Source organism: Enoplosus armatus, chromosome 15 (assembly GCF_043641665.1).
Source record: "Enoplosus armatus isolate fEnoArm2 chromosome 15, fEnoArm2.hap1, whole genome shotgun sequence".
Taxonomy (NCBI): domain Eukaryota; kingdom Metazoa; phylum Chordata; class Actinopteri; order Centrarchiformes; family Enoplosidae; genus Enoplosus; species Enoplosus armatus.
The window spans coordinates 18,422,465-18,440,346 of record NC_092194.1 but is presented as its reverse complement, the minus strand read 5'-3'; the positions used below and the strand labels follow the sequence as shown (position 1 = coordinate 18,440,346).

At 42.4% G+C, this 17,882-nt stretch overlaps 1 protein-coding gene across 1 annotated transcript in view; it reads right to left on the bottom strand.

Moving 5' to 3' along the window:
- Nucleotides 1-363: 363 nt before the first annotated feature.
- The window catches only part of pcnx1 (pecanex 1), a 31,428-nt gene continuing 13,909 nt past the window's right edge, over nucleotides 364-17,882 (bottom strand). The window contains exons 9-36 of the mRNA XM_070919929.1: nucleotides 17,234-17,327; nucleotides 16,305-16,362; nucleotides 15,293-15,531; nucleotides 13,483-13,636; nucleotides 13,178-13,210; nucleotides 11,881-12,052; nucleotides 10,937-11,047; nucleotides 10,642-10,733; nucleotides 9,482-9,591; nucleotides 8,898-9,003; nucleotides 8,649-8,741; nucleotides 8,326-8,476; nucleotides 7,799-7,940; nucleotides 7,127-7,304; nucleotides 6,734-6,842; nucleotides 6,272-6,401; nucleotides 6,118-6,176; nucleotides 5,660-5,875; nucleotides 4,574-4,827; nucleotides 4,242-4,472; nucleotides 3,997-4,097; nucleotides 3,478-3,628; nucleotides 3,162-3,392; nucleotides 2,793-3,067; nucleotides 2,468-2,646; nucleotides 1,493-1,923; nucleotides 789-929; nucleotides 364-504 (exon numbers count right to left, since the gene is read on the bottom strand). Coding sequence (XP_070776030.1) covers nucleotides 364-504; nucleotides 789-929; nucleotides 1,493-1,923; nucleotides 2,468-2,646; nucleotides 2,793-3,067; nucleotides 3,162-3,392; nucleotides 3,478-3,628; nucleotides 3,997-4,097; nucleotides 4,242-4,472; nucleotides 4,574-4,827; nucleotides 5,660-5,875; nucleotides 6,118-6,176; nucleotides 6,272-6,401; nucleotides 6,734-6,842; nucleotides 7,127-7,304; nucleotides 7,799-7,940; nucleotides 8,326-8,476; nucleotides 8,649-8,741; nucleotides 8,898-9,003; nucleotides 9,482-9,591; nucleotides 10,642-10,733; nucleotides 10,937-11,047; nucleotides 11,881-12,052; nucleotides 13,178-13,210; nucleotides 13,483-13,636; nucleotides 15,293-15,531; nucleotides 16,305-16,362; nucleotides 17,234-17,327 — 4,382 coding nt within the window. The remainder of the gene's footprint in view (nucleotides 505-788; nucleotides 930-1,492; nucleotides 1,924-2,467; nucleotides 2,647-2,792; nucleotides 3,068-3,161; nucleotides 3,393-3,477; nucleotides 3,629-3,996; nucleotides 4,098-4,241; nucleotides 4,473-4,573; nucleotides 4,828-5,659; nucleotides 5,876-6,117; nucleotides 6,177-6,271; nucleotides 6,402-6,733; nucleotides 6,843-7,126; nucleotides 7,305-7,798; nucleotides 7,941-8,325; nucleotides 8,477-8,648; nucleotides 8,742-8,897; nucleotides 9,004-9,481; nucleotides 9,592-10,641; nucleotides 10,734-10,936; nucleotides 11,048-11,880; nucleotides 12,053-13,177; nucleotides 13,211-13,482; nucleotides 13,637-15,292; nucleotides 15,532-16,304; nucleotides 16,363-17,233; nucleotides 17,328-17,882) is intronic.

Here is a 17,882-nt window from a genome sequence, read left to right as displayed (position 1 = left end):
TAGTCGATGAAATGCATAGAAATTAATTACCAGTAGCAAGAACTAACTTAACTTAAGGGTTGTTTACTGTCATGCAGCATTTCTGAGACGCAAAGCAAGGCAGATACTGTGGGTGTGTATTGATGCAGTAAAGGATGTTGGATAAACGTATGCTCTGCCTCTGCTTGCACTTTTCCCTGGCGTCCTTTCCCCCTCAGCAATAAGGAACAGGGGAGGGGGGAGAGCTCCCATTTCCTGTTTGTCTGCAGGCTCCTGTGTCCTGCTGAAAGCCAGGGAGGTCTGGCTTCATCTTCACACCACCGTGTGTGTGTGTGTGTGTGTGTGTGTGTGTGTGTGTGTGTGAGATGTGTGTGCTTGCTTGTCTCAGACCTCGGCACCCAACTCAATGACCCCAGTCTCAATAAGGGGCACTAGTTTATCTTCCACCTGTACCAGCAGGATGGTCTTGTCGATATGGGAGCGATTGGCTGGGTCTCGGCTACAAGGCACCCACCGGTGAATCACCTGCAGAGGGCAACAGAAGAGGCATCTTTGTGACAGGAAGCATCCAATCAAATTCATGAAGCGTTTATTACTGAGCAAGTAGGTCACAGAGGGTGTTACAGGCCAAACATGTCTTTGTCATGTGATCATAATCACATTTATAGCATAAGAGTCTGAGAGCGTGTGTGTGAGCTGACAAACTGCAACATCAGAACAGATCACATTTAGTCCAAAGTCTAACTTTCATTTATCTGTGTCTACAAGTGTTTACATCGAAGTGTTAGCAGATGTTGATAAAGACTTACATGTCCTTCCATGCCCTCTAAGGGGCTCCAGTCCCTCCAGCAGGTACGTCCTGCCCTCAGTCTCATCGTCTCGTCAGGCCACTGCAGCTCCTTCCGCTTCGATAAGTTGATGGTCTCCAGCACCTGACTGACGTCCACGATCTGAGCGACATCACAGAAACACAAGAATAAAAACGTACATCACGGCAGGACTGATAATGGTCGCCTGTTGATGCTTAGCAAATATAATGTTCCCATGTTAGTTTTATGTGTCAGCATGCTAACATTTGCTGAGGATGATGGGAATCATGATGGATTTTGCAGGTATTTACCAAAGTATCGGAGAAAGGGAAATTTTGACCTCATGGTGGTGCTAGATGAAAAGTCAAGGGATCACCAAAGTTAGGATAAGACACAACTGTAAATCCATTGAGTAGATGATGAGACATTCAACTGACTGACCGCCCGACTGACTGAGAGTTGACCTTTTTTTGTACTTTGTACTTTTGTATATGAGACTAAAGTGACAAAAGGAACTGAGACAGCAGAGTACAGACGACTGAAAGAGAAACACCAAAAGCTCTCTGGCACAGCTTTCTGTTTGTTGATGTAGATTACTGCGTGACACTGAAACTGCTAAATTTCACTTGCTAACTGTGCCAATGCTCTTTTTGTTTTCTGGACACTATTTCATTCCATCTTATTTTCTCATAATATTTACAAACCTGCACTCTGTAGGAGATGTCATCTCTGCGCACGGTGGAGACGGTGGGGTTGTGTTGTTGCGGGTGGTGATGATGGTAATGATGCTGGCTGAGGGGATCGGTCACGATGCTGCACATGCCGTCGTTGCCCAGGAGGCCCACCAGCGTGTGGCGTTTGCAGGGAGGGATGCTGTGGCTGGAAAGGGAGGCGGAGGGGCCGGCGGGGTCAGAGGTGGAACCCAGACGGAGCTGCAGGGAGGTGGGGAGTGTGCGCAGAGACAGCTGGCTGGTGGAGGAACGTCGGCAGGGCTCCAGGCCTGTGGTGGATGTGCGCAGGGAGGAGTGACGGCTGCTGCTGTAGCGGTAAGATGATGACTGGCTGGCAACAGAGGCTCGGGCAGGAGAGTGGCGTACCAAACCCGACTGAACAGACTGGGAACTCTGGCTGGTGCCTGGACACAAGGAGGAGAAGTCAGACATAGACCATATGAAATTATAGGAGGACTCCAGTGATTTAGTGTCTCAATCCCATAAAACATTTGGGGACTTAGGAGAGACACATTAAAAAAAAAAATGAATGGTCAAAATTGATGCAGCAGAGGTTGTGATTTCAGTTTCCTAGTGTGGGTGAAGCTCCAAAAAGACTGGATCCTATATTTCCCACAATGCAACGCAAACTCATAATGCAGTCTCTTTCATTAGACCCTCCCTATTAACCTCTATAAATCCTGCTTATCATCTTTTAAACTACACATCCCAAGTTCATGGCACAAGCTTTCTGAAATCTCAAGTCCAGTCAGAGATTACTGACGATCAGGGTTCGTTTCTCAGACTTCAGAATACACCCGCCTCTTAGAGTCACTGACGTTCAAAATAAGTATATTTAAGTTCATTTTGAAGCTTCAGTGAAACTTAAACTTATTCTTAACAGAACTCAAAAAAATAAATTTGTCATAGTGTTCACTATTAGAGATTGTCAGGAACAGCAGTTCTCACCCAGAGTGTGCGGTGGGTATGTGTGAGAGGGGGGAGGTCCGGAGGTCCCACCCTGCGACACTGAGCTCTGCTGAGAGTCGCCCCCCGTCCCATTCCCACTGCCACAGGACAACCCCCCTGCATCTGAATCCTCGATATTCCCTCCGCTGTTACAGCCGGCACCACAGCCTTTCCGTAACCTACAAAACATCCATTAATAAACTACAGTCAGCTTCAAAAAACACAAGAAAACATTGACATGTAACACGGTGGCAGTTATCTAACACTTAGTTTGTGTCTTTATGGGCACCACACTTTACCTACTGAACCACAGAGAGCAACAAACCTGTGCCAGGTGCTGACAACAAAGTTTCGGATACTTCCAATGCTGATTGGGCCTCCCAGTATGTGTCCGAGCTGCGGGTGCGAGTTGCAGTAGGAGGTGGTCAGCGGAGATACATAGATGGGATATCCGATGGGCTGGTCACAAGAAGAATTGATCATGTTTCGCAGAGCCTGCTTGGCGTTCTGAATGCTCCCGCGCTCTGGGTTTCTGTTTCTCAGGAACACCAACTCCTGCTGCTGCCCTGCCCAAAGGCCTCGGACGCATTCTTTATTCACCTGCAGCACAAGAGGTTCTCATTAAGTATTGTCTCTTACAAACAGCAACAATCAAGGAGTCAAAGGCTATTTTCAATCTGCGTCTGCGTCTCACCTTGATGACACGGAAGCTGAGGTATCGTCGATTGAGCATAATGATTTTGTACTCGTTGGTTCCTTCGTCGAGGACGTGGCGCAGGGCGAGAAGCGACGGGGCGTTGGACAGCACAGCGCTCCTCCAGGCGGGGTCGCCCTCGTGCGCGATGACCAGGTTCTGCTGGTGGGAGGAGATGGCCTCGAAAAGAACCGCCGGCTCATCATACTCATCCGGGGACGTGAAGTGGTCCTAAAAGAACAAGTGCAACATTTTGTTACAGATCAAATTTGACCCTGAGATTGAGGTCAAAGGTTTCATGTGGCACACCTCTCACCTGGTGCAATTTGAGAGACATTCGGATTCCAGGCACCACAACTTTCCTGAGCAGTTCCATGTCTGCGAAGATCCACTCGTCTCGCACAGAAGAGATGCGGAAATCTCCCTTAAATAATGCATGAAGTCCATAAAGGAAGGACTCCAGATTGCTGCGATGGAAAGAAGAGATTAAGGACGTGTAGTTTGGTCATGACTTATAAGGTTGAAAAAACAGTTTATCCAGAGCACAGATGGACAGGAAAGAAGGAAAGAAAACTTCTGTATGTGTATAAATGCATGTATATTCATAATTAAGCTCAGATGGCCATATGTCTTTTTCTTCTTATTGCTTGTCTTATAAAATATGCTTCTTTATTCTTTTAAATGTTACAGAGGAAACATCAAAGACATGAATGTCCCAGGAAATTCATGTTGTTCTGTTTTATGTCTGCTTGTTTGGCCTACATAAGTGAACTCTCTCTCAGCCCTCAAAGCATTATAAAAGGTTAACTTATTATAATGACGATGACTAAATAACCTGGACATATGATGAGCTGCTGTTCCCAGAGCTCTTCTTCCCAGCACACACAGGCCGAAGCAGAGTAGCACCAGAGCCGAGTCTTTCTCGCTGTCCAGTGGCTACAAACAAAGCAGAGACAAGGAAATTCATGAAACTCAAGAGCTCCAACACTGCTGCACAAGCCTACGCTAATCGCCGCAGCAACTGATTTGATCTGAATGCAGCCTTAGTGCCAGTTAGATTTCCCCGTGATCCTGCATTACCTTGGCCCTTCGAGAGTTGCAGTACTGGATCCAGGCCAGGTAGACTCCACAGAAACTGTCCCTGGAGATGCCTGCGAGTCGATGGTCATAGTCCTCGTCGATGTTGGGATTGAAGGTGGGATCCAGGTCGACGTAGTTCCTCTCTCCACATCCCCGCAGGCCGTCTTTCATGGTCTCATTAGCCAGCCACTCTTCCAGTTTGGGGGAAGCGATCACATAGTAGATAATACCCTGAGACCAGGAAGGGATGATGCATTTAGATCATTTATAAATAGTTTACAATAATAAGTTACACGTTCTTACACGTTACAGTCCTGCTACATCCCACTAACCTTGACATAGTAGGTGGTCAGGATGCGTCGCAGATCGAACACCTGCAGCATGGAGGCGGCGCTGTTATCGGTGATGCTGTAGCCCTCCAGCACGTATTTGGTGACCAGCACCTCCCAGGCCAGCCAGCGCTGTCCAAAGGCAGCATTAAAGGACAGGATGTGAGGGAGGTGGCCCGGCTCGCAGCAACAGCAGCCCTCGTCCTCCTCCACCCCCTCAGTGATGGCCTCCACTTCTCTCTGCTGGCAGTAAGTTCCTATGGAGGGAAATATCAACAGATTCATATAGACACAATATATAACACACAACAAAAGTCAGATCAAACCGTATGTTGGGACTGTAAACAATCCAATTTTTCCCCACTGACCCGTTTTACACATGTATCAACTGGTTTAATTCCAATGTTGACCCACAAAAAGATAAATAGGTCGTTCCTGACGTTGTAAAAAAATAGATTACATTTTGAAACAGTGACAGCTGAAAAGTTGCTGACAGACAGATGATGAGTGTCATGCTCTGTGGAGTGTCTCCAATTCTGTTAAAAGTTCACAGCGTGTCACATGCAGTCTGTTTCAGCAGGTTTATTGTACATCAGAACACTACTGGCTGAAGTCCTGCTGATAAAGCATGCACAGGTGTGTTTAGCAGGAAGATAAAGCGTATGCTGGAATGCTCATGTCACAAATGGGAATGCTGGGCAACTGGTCCTCATTCCCTCTATCTTTAATAACCAGACCTAGGTCGAGGTGTTATGTAGAGATTAGTTGTTACTAAATATTTACACCCTGTAACTGCCCTGTGTAACTGTTATGTAGCTAGCTGAACCAACCGACGAAGCTAACGTTAGCTTGCTAATAAATGACCCGTCGATAGTTAAAGAGGAAATGAAATATGACACATCTAAGCTGACACTTGATAAAATGTTTTTTTAATAAGGATATGAACTGGGAAGTTTTTAAATTGCATTTGATAAGACCCCTCCCTACCCATAACTCCTGAATATTTTACCTACATGTCTGACTACCACACATTCATTCATTAGCTCCAGTGGGAACCAATTTTAACCAAACACACATGGACCTTCTCACCTCTGAACTCCAGCCCTCGGAGCTGAAAGGTGACCAGGCCGTTGCCGATCTCGATCAGATGCACCAGAGCGTTTAGGTAGTCAGAGGCCAGGATGAAGCAATCCCCGGTGCTGAAGTTGCCCCAGCGGCCCAGGAGGAGGTCTCCACACAGGCTGTGCTGCAGGGAGCGGGTAAGGTGCTCATAGAAGATGGAGTTCAAATTGTTGTCATCAGAGCCTAAAGAGGGAAAGAAGAATGATGAATAAAAAGAAGGAAGGCAGATTAGTAAAACACACATTATTGTATTGTATGTTTAGTCACTGACATCACTGGAATAGATTTAACGCAGTTTCTTGTAAATTATGGTTTCAACTGTTTCAACTGAATGTCTTCCTACCCAAGATAAAAGTGTGGAAAACAGTTGTATCAGATTCTTTGTGCTGCCAAAATAAGGTTTAAAGGGAAAATGATGCCCTCACCTGGATTTCTGTCCAGCTGAGAGGCCAGCCGGGTGTTGGAATGATCCACTCTTTTGGTGCTGCAAACAGGGAAGATTGAAAATCGCAAATTTCAAAAGCATGTTCACAGAAACAGTATTAGATTTGAACATGGAATAGCGTTTTTTTTCCCTACTTGTAGTCTCTCTCCCAGAATTTGACAGGACGGACATAGGAGGTGATGAAGATGGCACTACCCAGGAATGGGTTGAGGGGAGTGGAGAAGATTGCTGACACTACAGCCTGGACAAACAGCATGGCAGAGTCTAGAGCGGCTCAGGTCAAGGATCACTTGAAAATGAAGTATGCTTTGCTATAAGTAGCATCTGGTGTCCATGTGTTGATTGATTGAAATCCCTTACATTCAGATACACTGATAATAGTGAGCCACAAAGGGGTTTCTAATGTTTTGTCCACCCTCATTTCTATATATGAGGGGGGAAATAACACAACATTAAAAACACATCTGGAACAGCATCAGCCAATACATTATCAGCTTCACTAAGGCCGGATTTACAGCGGAGCTACTGTGGTACGGGTCTACCTAAGAAACTCAGTGTACAGTATGTGTTGATAAAAGACAGCAGTGAAAGGATACGAGGCACAGCAAAGGGCTGAGCAAAGGCGTGGAAGGCTGAGCCCCATGTGATCTGCCAGGGGGCGATGTAGGTGTAGACAAAGTGCAGCTTGTAGAACAGCTCCCACATCTGTAAACAACAAACAGTAAAACAAAAAGAAAACGCAGTGAACTTCAGTACAGATAACTGTATGGATCTAAGCAGCTGCATATAAAGCCTTTAACTACAAAATCCTTTGATTGCTTGATAAAGATACTGTTGTTTGTTGCCCTGACCAGTACAAAAATAACTGCAGTATGAATATAATAATTATAATATTTTACATGACATTAAATACTGTATGTGCATAATAATGTCTCTTGTACAGAATCAGGACAGCACAAGTTGTACAACTCATCATCTATTCCTCTCACCTTGCTGAAAACGATGGACATGAGGAAGAGGTCGAGCAGCAGCGTCTCGGACAGATGGCGGTAGTCGAAGGTGAAGAAGAGGACGGTGAAGAGAATCGTCACATACTGATAGGTAGGACTGCTGTAGGAGGAACGAAGCAGCTTCAGGCCTGCCACTGTGATCATCAGAGCGCCGACCCTGCAGGACATTTTAAATAATCAGTGTGTGTGGTGGTCAAGTCAAACGCTAAAATCATGATGAAACCATTAAAGCTTACAAATATATTCCAAACTATTCTGAACTATTTATATAATATCCGTGAGCTACTTACTCAATGAAAGGAATAGTTGAACATTTTGTACTCTTATTTGCTTCCTTGCTCAGAGTTAGTTAGGTGAGAAGATCAGTACCACTATCATGCCTGTAGGGTAAATATAAAGCTGGGGCCAGCTGCCGCTTAGCCTAGCTTAGCTTAGCATTCATTAAAAAACTAAATTAATTTGCTTAACAGTTTTTGGATTACCAAACTATGATGTAACAATCAGATACAAGTATAGTGGAGTGTGCTAGTGAAGAACATGATCCACTTCAGATTATATTGAAGTTACAAAAGTTGAGGGTTAGGGTTAGTTAAGAGTGAGTAAAACTGAGATCAGGACACACATATGTTGGAAGATAGTAAGAATTCTCACTCTGTGTCGAGTCTCTTTGGACTGGCGAGCTCTCGGGCGCTGCCACTCAGCTCATTCAGAATGACGAGAGGATAGAGAACATTCTTTTCCACAAACAGCAGCCACACATGAAGCTTTTCAAACCACATCACGTGGGCTGCATCTGACGAGAGAGTTTTGGACAAAGTTAGCGTCTTAGATGTAGAGGCGAGATACAGCATTGTTACGAAGTTACGAGGACAAAACTATCCAGAAGAATCCCAAAAAACAAAATAAATATATTGACAATATTTTCTATCTTCTTTGTTGATATTGGCAACTGACATAAAATAGATGAGTAATTGTTTCCATTTGCTTTTGTAAAAACTAGTGTCTGCTATCACTTTCTTGGGGAAAAAAATAATCTACTGCACAGAAAGTTATACGTTCATAATCATACAGACGCAGACAAAACACACAAAAAACTAACCCACTTCGGGTATGATTTGTAAACACTGTAGTGACACTGAGAGCTGTTTTGGTTGCTATATGCGAGCCAGCGTACTTACCCCTGACTTCAAACTGATAGTACTCCTTAGTTTTGAGCAGAGGGTGAGAGAAGCAGTACCAGGGCAGCTGCTTGCGGACTTGAGGCAGCAGGTAATGGGTGAGCAGCCCCACCGTCCCCAACAGTGCATACAAGACATAACTGAGGAAAGGCTGAGGGAACACAGAGACAGCGGAAATGAAAAAAATCATATGCTTTGGAAACCACACCAAGCATGCAATTCATTTGTCGTTTCAAAGTGTCACTTTAATAAATGTAACTGGAAATTCATATGAAAACAAGACTGAGATCAGCCTTTCAATGATAAGAAAATATTCACTGTACCTGCAGTGCAATGAACACTGTGCTGACATGGATGGCGAAGTAAAGGACAGCAATGACCACACAGACGATCAGGTCAGACTGCAGGCGCTCGTTCTGTGCATTCAATAACACACATAGGAGGCGGGATTAGAAACAAAAAACCCTCTGAAAAACCTGAGCAGCTTTAACACATTTTCAAACGACAATCCTAGTTCCAGTACGACTGCAGAGTCCTGGCTTTAATTAGATAACTGATGACGGTCAACTCACCACCGAGGCCCTGAGCTTCTCAGGTAGAGGGTCCTGTACTTCGGACAGAGGGTCCTCTGGGTTCTTGTCTTTTATATTTGGCAAAATCTTGGACTGTATCAGCGAGCTATGAAGCAAGAAGCAAAAATATTAGCTGGTTCAAATACCATGAATCTCCTGGGGGTGATTCACCTCAGAGCGAATGTAAAACCACTCACGGTTAACAATGCAACCATTGTGTGAAGCAGTTTCAAACTATTTGAACTGAGCAATTTTGAAATGTGAAAATCCCTGTCTGAGATAATCCACAGCATATGTATGAGTAGAAAAGTCACAGATTATTCATTAATATGGATTTCTTTCTAGCAGATGTGGATCAAGCAGGTAATGGAAAATACTTTTGGTGATCTGTGTTTGCCGGCTTAAGTGCCAGATGGGTGAGTTCACCACATGTGACCATCAGTGCCAGATTTTTTTACATGTTCAAAGAAAAAAAGATTTAAACCTCACTTAGATATCTATTTCTCTGAGAAGTCACCACAACTCTGATACTACAAATACTATCTAGGACTCTAGAGGTTTGTTGTGCAAGGCAGTGAACTTACATGAGGACAGAAGGGTCGCTGCTTTGCCGGCTGAGGTGGTAAGACACTGCCACCAAGAGGCCGCAGAACACAGAAAATAACACAGGGATGTGATGAGGCTCCCAGGTCTCCTGAGACACAGAGAATAACAAGGTTTTAATATATTTAATATCTAATTTTTTCAATTTTCCAGCAACTACAATGAATGTAGGAACTTGTGCTGATGTGTTGATATGGGGTTAGTTTCCTAGGAGTCACTGTACATATTCACACATTAAAAAGGCTTCATAAATATTGTACAAAAGGATGAGCTGACAGACGACAGTTTCTGAAAGTGTATGTTCACTTCTGGTGAAGTGAACATTCATGGTTCATGTATCCTAATGACTTTGGTGATCCCCAGATTTTCCCTCCAGTGTCACCGTGAGTTGACATTTCTGGTTTAGAGTGAAATGTCATGTCCCGTCAGAATGACTTGTAACAACTTTGGTGATTCCTTCACTTTATGACGAAACTAATGACATTCCCATCAGTACTTTTAGTTTGGTGCTAATTAGCTAATAAGCATGCTAACACCCTAAACTAAAAAGGTGAACATGATATCTGCTAAAATGCTAATGTCAGCATGTTAGCTTAAAGCACTGTGCACTGTGCGCAGGTCTAGCCTCACAGAGCTGCTACCACGGCTGTAGACTCTTAGTCTTATTTCTCATATTTTCTTTGGGAAACAGGTTGAAAAGTTGAGCTTTTGTTTTCCTCCACAGTACAGGAACTTAAATTAAAGCAAATATTTTTGGTTAGCAGAAACTGCAAGTTTTAGATGATAAAGCTGTTTATCGTCTCTAATATGTTTGGTATCACTCAAAAGAGCAGCTGACAAAGTGAATTAAAAGAAAAAACAAATCTTCTTTTCTGCCAAGAATATTTCTTGGCAACAAGTTGTTCCTACATCATTAAAAAAGCAATAGTGAGGGAGGTTCTTCAAACACCTTCATTTTTAATGCTGTTATAATGTAGAGGTCTTATAATTTCATAATTTGGAAGTGAGGTGATGATTGTAGAGAACATCATTTTATAATGTATTTATTTTAGACTGTATTTTTTTGTCAAAGATGACTTTTTAATTCCAGTTGAATGATGTCTAGTTAATTATCCTGCATCTTAGTTTGCTTTGCTCTCACCTTCAAAGCTCCGTAGCAGAAGCCATAAAGCAGAGCGACGGTGACGATGCTGCGCAGGATGCTGTACAGCGCCGACAGAAGGCTTGTAGAGGCTGCAGAGAGCACAGAGAGGATGTCAGCAATGAGACCACTCCACCAGACAGGCACCAGGCCAGGCAGAATGCAAATCAGCACTCTTATGAAGCCTGTCCCATCATAATATATAAGGGCAAGAGTGTATGTAGTGTCTATTGTCTCATTCTGTAGAGGTCAAAGTCACCCCAGCAGAGAAGTTGTGCATCTATAAGTCACTCACCATTGCCCCCGAACACATGGATGTCCAGCTGCTCAAAGAGGTACATGACGAATGTGTTGACTTGTGGCAGCAGCCCCACGAAGAAGATGATGGGAAAACACAGAGTGAAGACTGCAGGGAGACGGACGCAAGATGACAGTAATGTCAGTGTGACAAAATGAAACATCGACTTTTCATTTACATCAGATTTCAGATCATGCAGATGACAAGGACTTGGTGTTTATGACTGTGAGCTACAAATATTATTAGTTCACACTGTTGCACAGTGGCATGTCTCCAGGGCAACTGCAGCAATTAATGTTGATTGTTGTTTGATGAAAGGTGGTTTTAATACCCTCTAAACAAATAACCATTGCTTTTAATAGAGAGATTAAGGCTCATATACATATTGCATTTTCCGACCATTTTGTTGGATGCACTTCTAAACTTGTAGCCGGAGCTCAATTCGTCTCTAGTGTTGGGGAAACAATTAAAGTGTAGGAGTGGATATATCATTTTTGTGTGTTTTCAGAGTCATCTCTGGAACAACAAATCTCCAGCCAAACTACAACGCTTTAACTATGATGCATTTGATAACATGGTACCCTTCATTCAGCATAGTGTCAGAAATGTAGGAGTTATATTTGATTCTTACTTGTGATGATAATGTTAATAAAGCAGTATCGACCTGTTTTTATTTCAAAGTTATTCAGACTTTCATCTTTTACAGAATTGATTATTCTAAGTGCCTGAGAGGCAAAACCTGCTCATGTCTTCTATTGATACAGTAAGCAGCAGCCACACTTAACAGGATCAAATAAGAACGAGCACATAACCAGTTTAGTCATTCTGCATTGGCTTTCTGTTGATTTTAGAATTGACAACTCTATCTTGAAAAATGCCATACAAATAATGGCTGTTGTTAACAATATTATTACTGTACATGAACAGGGGTGTACACTTACCAATGACAAGGTCCCTGGCAGAGGCGAGTACCAGGGAGCTGGTAAGTGCGACGCCATACAGGGTGAAGCGGGATGAAGTGGTCCTCAGACTGCCGTAGTGGAGCAACCAAATGAGGCCACAGCACAGGCAGAAGTAGACAGGCCGGCTGTATGCTATGATACGATTGTGACCCTGCAGGGACAAGAGTATGATAATACACGGTTCAATCTAGACGCCGGGCTTTCCCATTGTGGTCTCAGTATTCAGAACAATAATAACAATAATCAATAAGAAAAAAAGGGGTTTCTTTAAGTTTAATTTACTTTTTAGATTAAGTGGCTCTCCTCTTGTTTTTTACAATACTGTCAAAATTAGGGAGTCAATTCCCACCACTTGTATGTGTGTGCCCTCGTGATACATTGTAGATAAAAGCATACTCACTAACTAATAACATTAACTGCACAACTCAATAATATAATCACTCTAACAAGAAATATCCCTAAAGAAAGAATTAATTCAGTGGTATCAGTGTCACATGAACCCCGGGGACAGTGACACAGGTATAAACAGGAATAGCATCAAGTATAAGGTTTCACAAGAGAGGGAGAATGCGCGTCTGGAGTGAGCAGGTTTCAACCCAAGAGGCTATGAGCTGCCCTGCTTTTTCACCGAAGGGAGAACTGACAGTTTACACCCCAACAATCAGATTAAATAGACCAGGTTGGCTCAAAATGTGTCAACAACGCTGTGAAAAGGGAAGGTAAGAAGTCTTTGAGGTGAGATGAGGTGAAGGAAAAGGGGGACGACACAAGGGGGAAGAGAGGGAGATAGAGACAAAGAGTGAGAGAGAGAGAGCTGTGGTCTAAACTCTGGCCAGCTATTTAAAGCTTGTGCCTGCAGCTGAGCAGGAGCTGCATTAATAAAAGACGCCGTTTCAGAGCAGGCTACTGACGCAAGGGAGGGAGGAACACACAGGCTCACAGGGGAAAAACAACATCATTTTCAAGAACCAAAACTGAAACAGAAAAAAAATACTGAATAATAACTACAGGTCATATTATAGATGAAAGGAAATTGGTTCTGTATTTGTCTACCTTCAGTAAAGGCCATTTCGTCTTCTGTTGTCTAAGTGCAATTTATTTTTTTACATTTGGCACTCCTGACCATTGACCTGACCGTTCACCGTGTGGGCTAACCAGGAATTTAATGATCATCGCTCAGATTATGAGCATCAACTTTAAGCCCAAAACTCCCCAAACTGTGGATACTTTAATGGCCTCAAGAGTGAAAAATGATTTTTGTGCAATAATTACTTACATGTCGAGGGGAAGAGGAGTCTGGTTGAACACTCTGTTAATAAAGAAAGGCACAGGTGAATTCACTAATAAAATTGACTTTTTATTGACTTCTTGACATGCCTCTAGCAAACATGTGTTACTACTTTATTTACAAATACTTAAGAGAAAGTAAAGCATTAAATCATTTTGAGCATCAACAATTCCCTCCAAGGCACACCAAACTGCGATCACGTGTTTCAGCACGGCAGTAAAAAAATTAAATGCTTCTTTGTAACAATGGTTCTCTGTTTCAAACAAAGCTGTGCTGTTAAGTCAAGTATTCACCTTTAATAAGGAATACTGGCAACTTGCAATGACGAGGCAGAACTGAAAGACCCAGATGTCAGTGAAGAAGCCGTGGACCAGCAGCACTGAACCCAGGAAGGCCACCAGGACGGCCAACACTACGGCCAGCACGTTCTCTAAAACCTCACGGTTCCTGTAACACAGTGGAGAAAAATCAGCCTCCGAGTACATTTAACAACTCTTGAATATAAGACTCAATTTCCTTAATGCGTAACATCCAAAACAGGTTTGAAATACATCAGGAGAAGATAGAAAAGAAGAGGGTTAATTAGTGAAATGCAAAATTGAATATTGCACAGAAATACATTCACTGATAAAGACAGCAACAGCATATATCAATGCAATTATATGGTTGTGATAATAGGGGCTGAAGAGGTCTGAGATATAAACTAGCTCCAATGCATGCAGTGCTTTAAAAACAAATAAAAGAATCTTAAAGTCAAATCTATGTTTCACTCGTAGGTGTGGTCTTTCCTCAGCGAAGGCTGACTGACTGCTTGACTCCCACATCAAGACAATTACAGTAATCAAGACAAGAAGAGATAAAAACATGGTGTCCAAATCTCCTAACAAGTGGAATGATTTTAAATACCCATGTCATTAGACCTAACGACATGGGTATTTACCATTTACATTTGGCGAAATGTGGAGTCTTATCCTCGTTTAGCTGTAGAATGCTTTGAGACATCCAGCATTTAAAATCCTCAAGGCAAATGAGTAGACTTAAAACAATATGGATTCAGTTTTAGTAGAAGGTACAGCTGCATACCACATGTTGCACATAGCCGAACAGTAAAAAAGCAATGTTATATTTTCTAAAAATAGAGCCCAATGGAAGCAGAATATCAAGAAATAGGGCCCAGGATGGAACCTTGTGGTTCTCCAGAAGAAGGTTGGAGAGGAAAACCTTCATGTTATTCCTAATACATTGAAAACTATTCTAGTCACACCTTCTATTTTTTTTACAAGCTAAACTGTGATACAGTTTCAAATTCATACAGTTAATGTCCAAAACTCCCATAGAGAAGGTCTGTACAACCCCAAGAGTGATTTCTGTTGATTCACTTTAAGTTTTCAAAGCATAAACAGAGGTGGATATAAAAGCTCACATTATGCAGTACACCTCACCTCTATATTGAACAGCCTGCAGAGAAATGTGACATTTAAGAACCTTATGTATTTGTGAGTTTAAAATATGGATGATTAATTTGTGGGTAAGTGGTTGCTCTAGGGGTATGCTGCTGTCTCAGACTTCTGTTTCTCTTGCTTTCTATCAGTCGGAAACTGTGCCACAGCCATCGGACTGTCCTTAATTTCAGGGGGAGTGACCCGATTAAATAAATGGTTAATGCTTTGCTGGGCAGAATTCTGTATATACACGAGTTATGAGTCTAAATAACAAATTGGGGTTCCGGCAGAAAACAGTCAGGTATGATTAAACAAGGTGAGATAACTTGTCCAAAAGAAAACGAAATTTAGGCCAAAGTAGTGATGTATGTTATAAGCTCACTTTCTAATTACAAGTACCATGTCTGGGAATTTCTGTTGGTTCTGGTATCAGTTTTTGTCACAAATTGCAATAGGCATCAAACATGGCAGTAGATACACACAGTTGACAAAACGACAAGTTAAACACGTAAATTAGCTTGCTATAACATAATCGCAACACATAATTCATAGGTGATGAAGTTTGACAAACTCTCCCCATCTCATTCAGGGGCACCTAAGCATAAAGCTGCCTTATGCTCTGTGAAAACTTAGCTAAAAATGATGACGATGGCTGTCTTACCTGTCAAATAGTGCCAGCAGGCTAAGCCGGTCAAAGTGCAGGCCGACCCACAAGCAAGGCAGAAGCCACAGGCGGTAGTACTGCCTGGCTTTGCCAGCGGCAGCGGCAGCGGCAGCTGCAGGGTCCTCTTGTCCCAGCGGTGCATCCTGGAGCTCTGGGCTCAGATCTCCATCCTGCTGCTCCAGCAGTTCTGGGTCCATCGTCAGCAGACGGTTCAGACGGATCTGAGGGAGGGAGATCTGTGATCTAAGCTGCATTTTGACCAGTGATGCAACTCAAAGTATTCTACAAATGTGATTTTAATAAGAACAGTAAACAGATGTATTAAAAGATAGCGGTTAACAGTTCATACAGTTGAGAGTCGATAAATACAAAAAGTATTAGAATTAAATGTTTTCTCTAAATTCCACTGAGAGTGTTTGATTTTGGCTGTTACACAGGATAAAGACTGTACCACCACCACCACCACCACCACCACCACCCCACCCACTCCAAGCCATCTGGATTCTTATTGCAAAAATGGTTAAAAAGCCAGCATCAGATGATCAAAGACACCTTTCTTGCTCATACAGAACATCAGATAAGTACGTAGGTGCCAGACTGTAAAAGGTTTTGAAATTCAATAAAGAAAATCGGTTCAGGAGCCAACTGATAGCCAGTGTAGTGATTTTAAAATTGGTGTAATGTGATTTGCTTTTGGTCTGATGTAACAAGACCAAAGACAAGGGGGGGGGGGAACAACAACCAACACAACAAGAGAACTATTCAAACTGAATCACAAATGCCAAAAATAATATGCAGAAATATGCAAAACAGACAGAAAATACATTGTTTGTTTGTGTCTCTGTATGTCCACTGTTTCCGTTTGTCAGTCTTCCTTCTCTCTCTGTCACACACTCTCACACACACACACAAACACACACACACACACTCTCACACATACACACACACACACTCTCACACATACATACACACACACTCTCACACATACACACACAGGTTAGGTACTCACCAGGTCATGATGGCAGAAGCGAACTGAGGTAGAACCGGAGAGGTGGGAGTCGGTGTCCCTGCAGGGCATTAGACGAAATGAGCACAATGATGAGACAAAAGCATCTGCTGCACTTACTGTATTAAATCATGATTCATTTCCTGGTGACCTCAAACTTAATAGCCAATGGGCTATTTGCTTTGCTTTTGTACTGTGCGGTTATGTTTTTTTAAAAGCAAGAGTTGTAAAAACCTGGGGCTAGTGTCGAACTGACTGCACAAAGAATGGCAAAACACCAAACTCCAGAAAAAGATCAGGTAACTTACTGGACAAAATATGATGAAAGAAGAAAAAGATTTTGGAGTACATTTAGATCAACTCAAGTAAAGTTTAGTCAGTTTATTTATAGAGCACATTTAAAAAACAACTAATGTTGACCAAGCATTAATTAAGCAGCACTATGATCTCCAAATCCGTAAATCACAGATAAATTGTAAAATTAAAATCATTCCTATGGTCCCATTTTGAACCACAATCAAATATACACATACATACATTTCTCGGATGGGAAGTTACATTCAAAAAGGGGCTTAAGAATGTTGCTGGAAGAGGCTGTAGGGCCACAGGTGAGCACCTCAGTTTTATTCTCATTTAGCAAAAGAACACTTTCTGCCATCCAGGTTTTTACGTCCTCAAGGCAACAACAACAACAGAGATGTTTAAGGCTGCCACTAAGAATTCGATATAAATATTGATTATTCTAATGATTATTTTCTCGATTAATTGATAAATCACAGGATCTATAAAAGTAAAAGGTGACTTCTGCAAGTTTCTTGCTTGAGTTGCATGTTTAAACAAGAGACAGCTAAGTTAAGAGACAACACAACAAGCTCATGACAGCAGCCAGAGAGGGTATTTTATCATCGGAAATCCCACTAAATGACACTTACCATACGTTATTGGAGGCTCGTCTGGTTGCAGGTTCAAAGTTGACCAGGGACATGTCACACCCACCAACTTCATACAAGGAGGGCGTAAGCTTTCCTGGAAAACAACAAAACAAGAGAGAGAAGCAAAGTCAGTCCACGGAAATCACAAGCAAAGAGTGACTGTGGGAATAATTTCATTAGACTACATGTTTACATGAAGGAATTAGATAGCTTTGTTAATGTTACTGTGTCCATCAGAGCTAATGGGATCACTGAGTGAATGTGCCTCCTCCCAAAGAGACTATAAGCAAGTCAGTCATTTCCTGCTCGTCTCGAAAAGCAGTCAGGTAGTTCCCATTCTGTTGCTTTAGTGCAGCTTTATTGCAATTACCTGTCATGAGGTATGAACGCATGATATAAATGTAGCAGTCATGAAGCTCAACAACTATAGTGAGTCAAAACTAATTGATAGCTTATTTCAAGTATGTCCACAAATCATATACACATTATTCATTTCCAAACTAATGTGCTTCTGGGTATTGCAAGATAGCTTTCTAAAATACTGCATTATTCCTAACAGTCCAGGAGGAATATAAAGAGTTGCCATGGTAACGCGGCTCCTCCTCAAGTTAATGAAACCTCAAATGCTCAAACAACAAACTCTTTATGT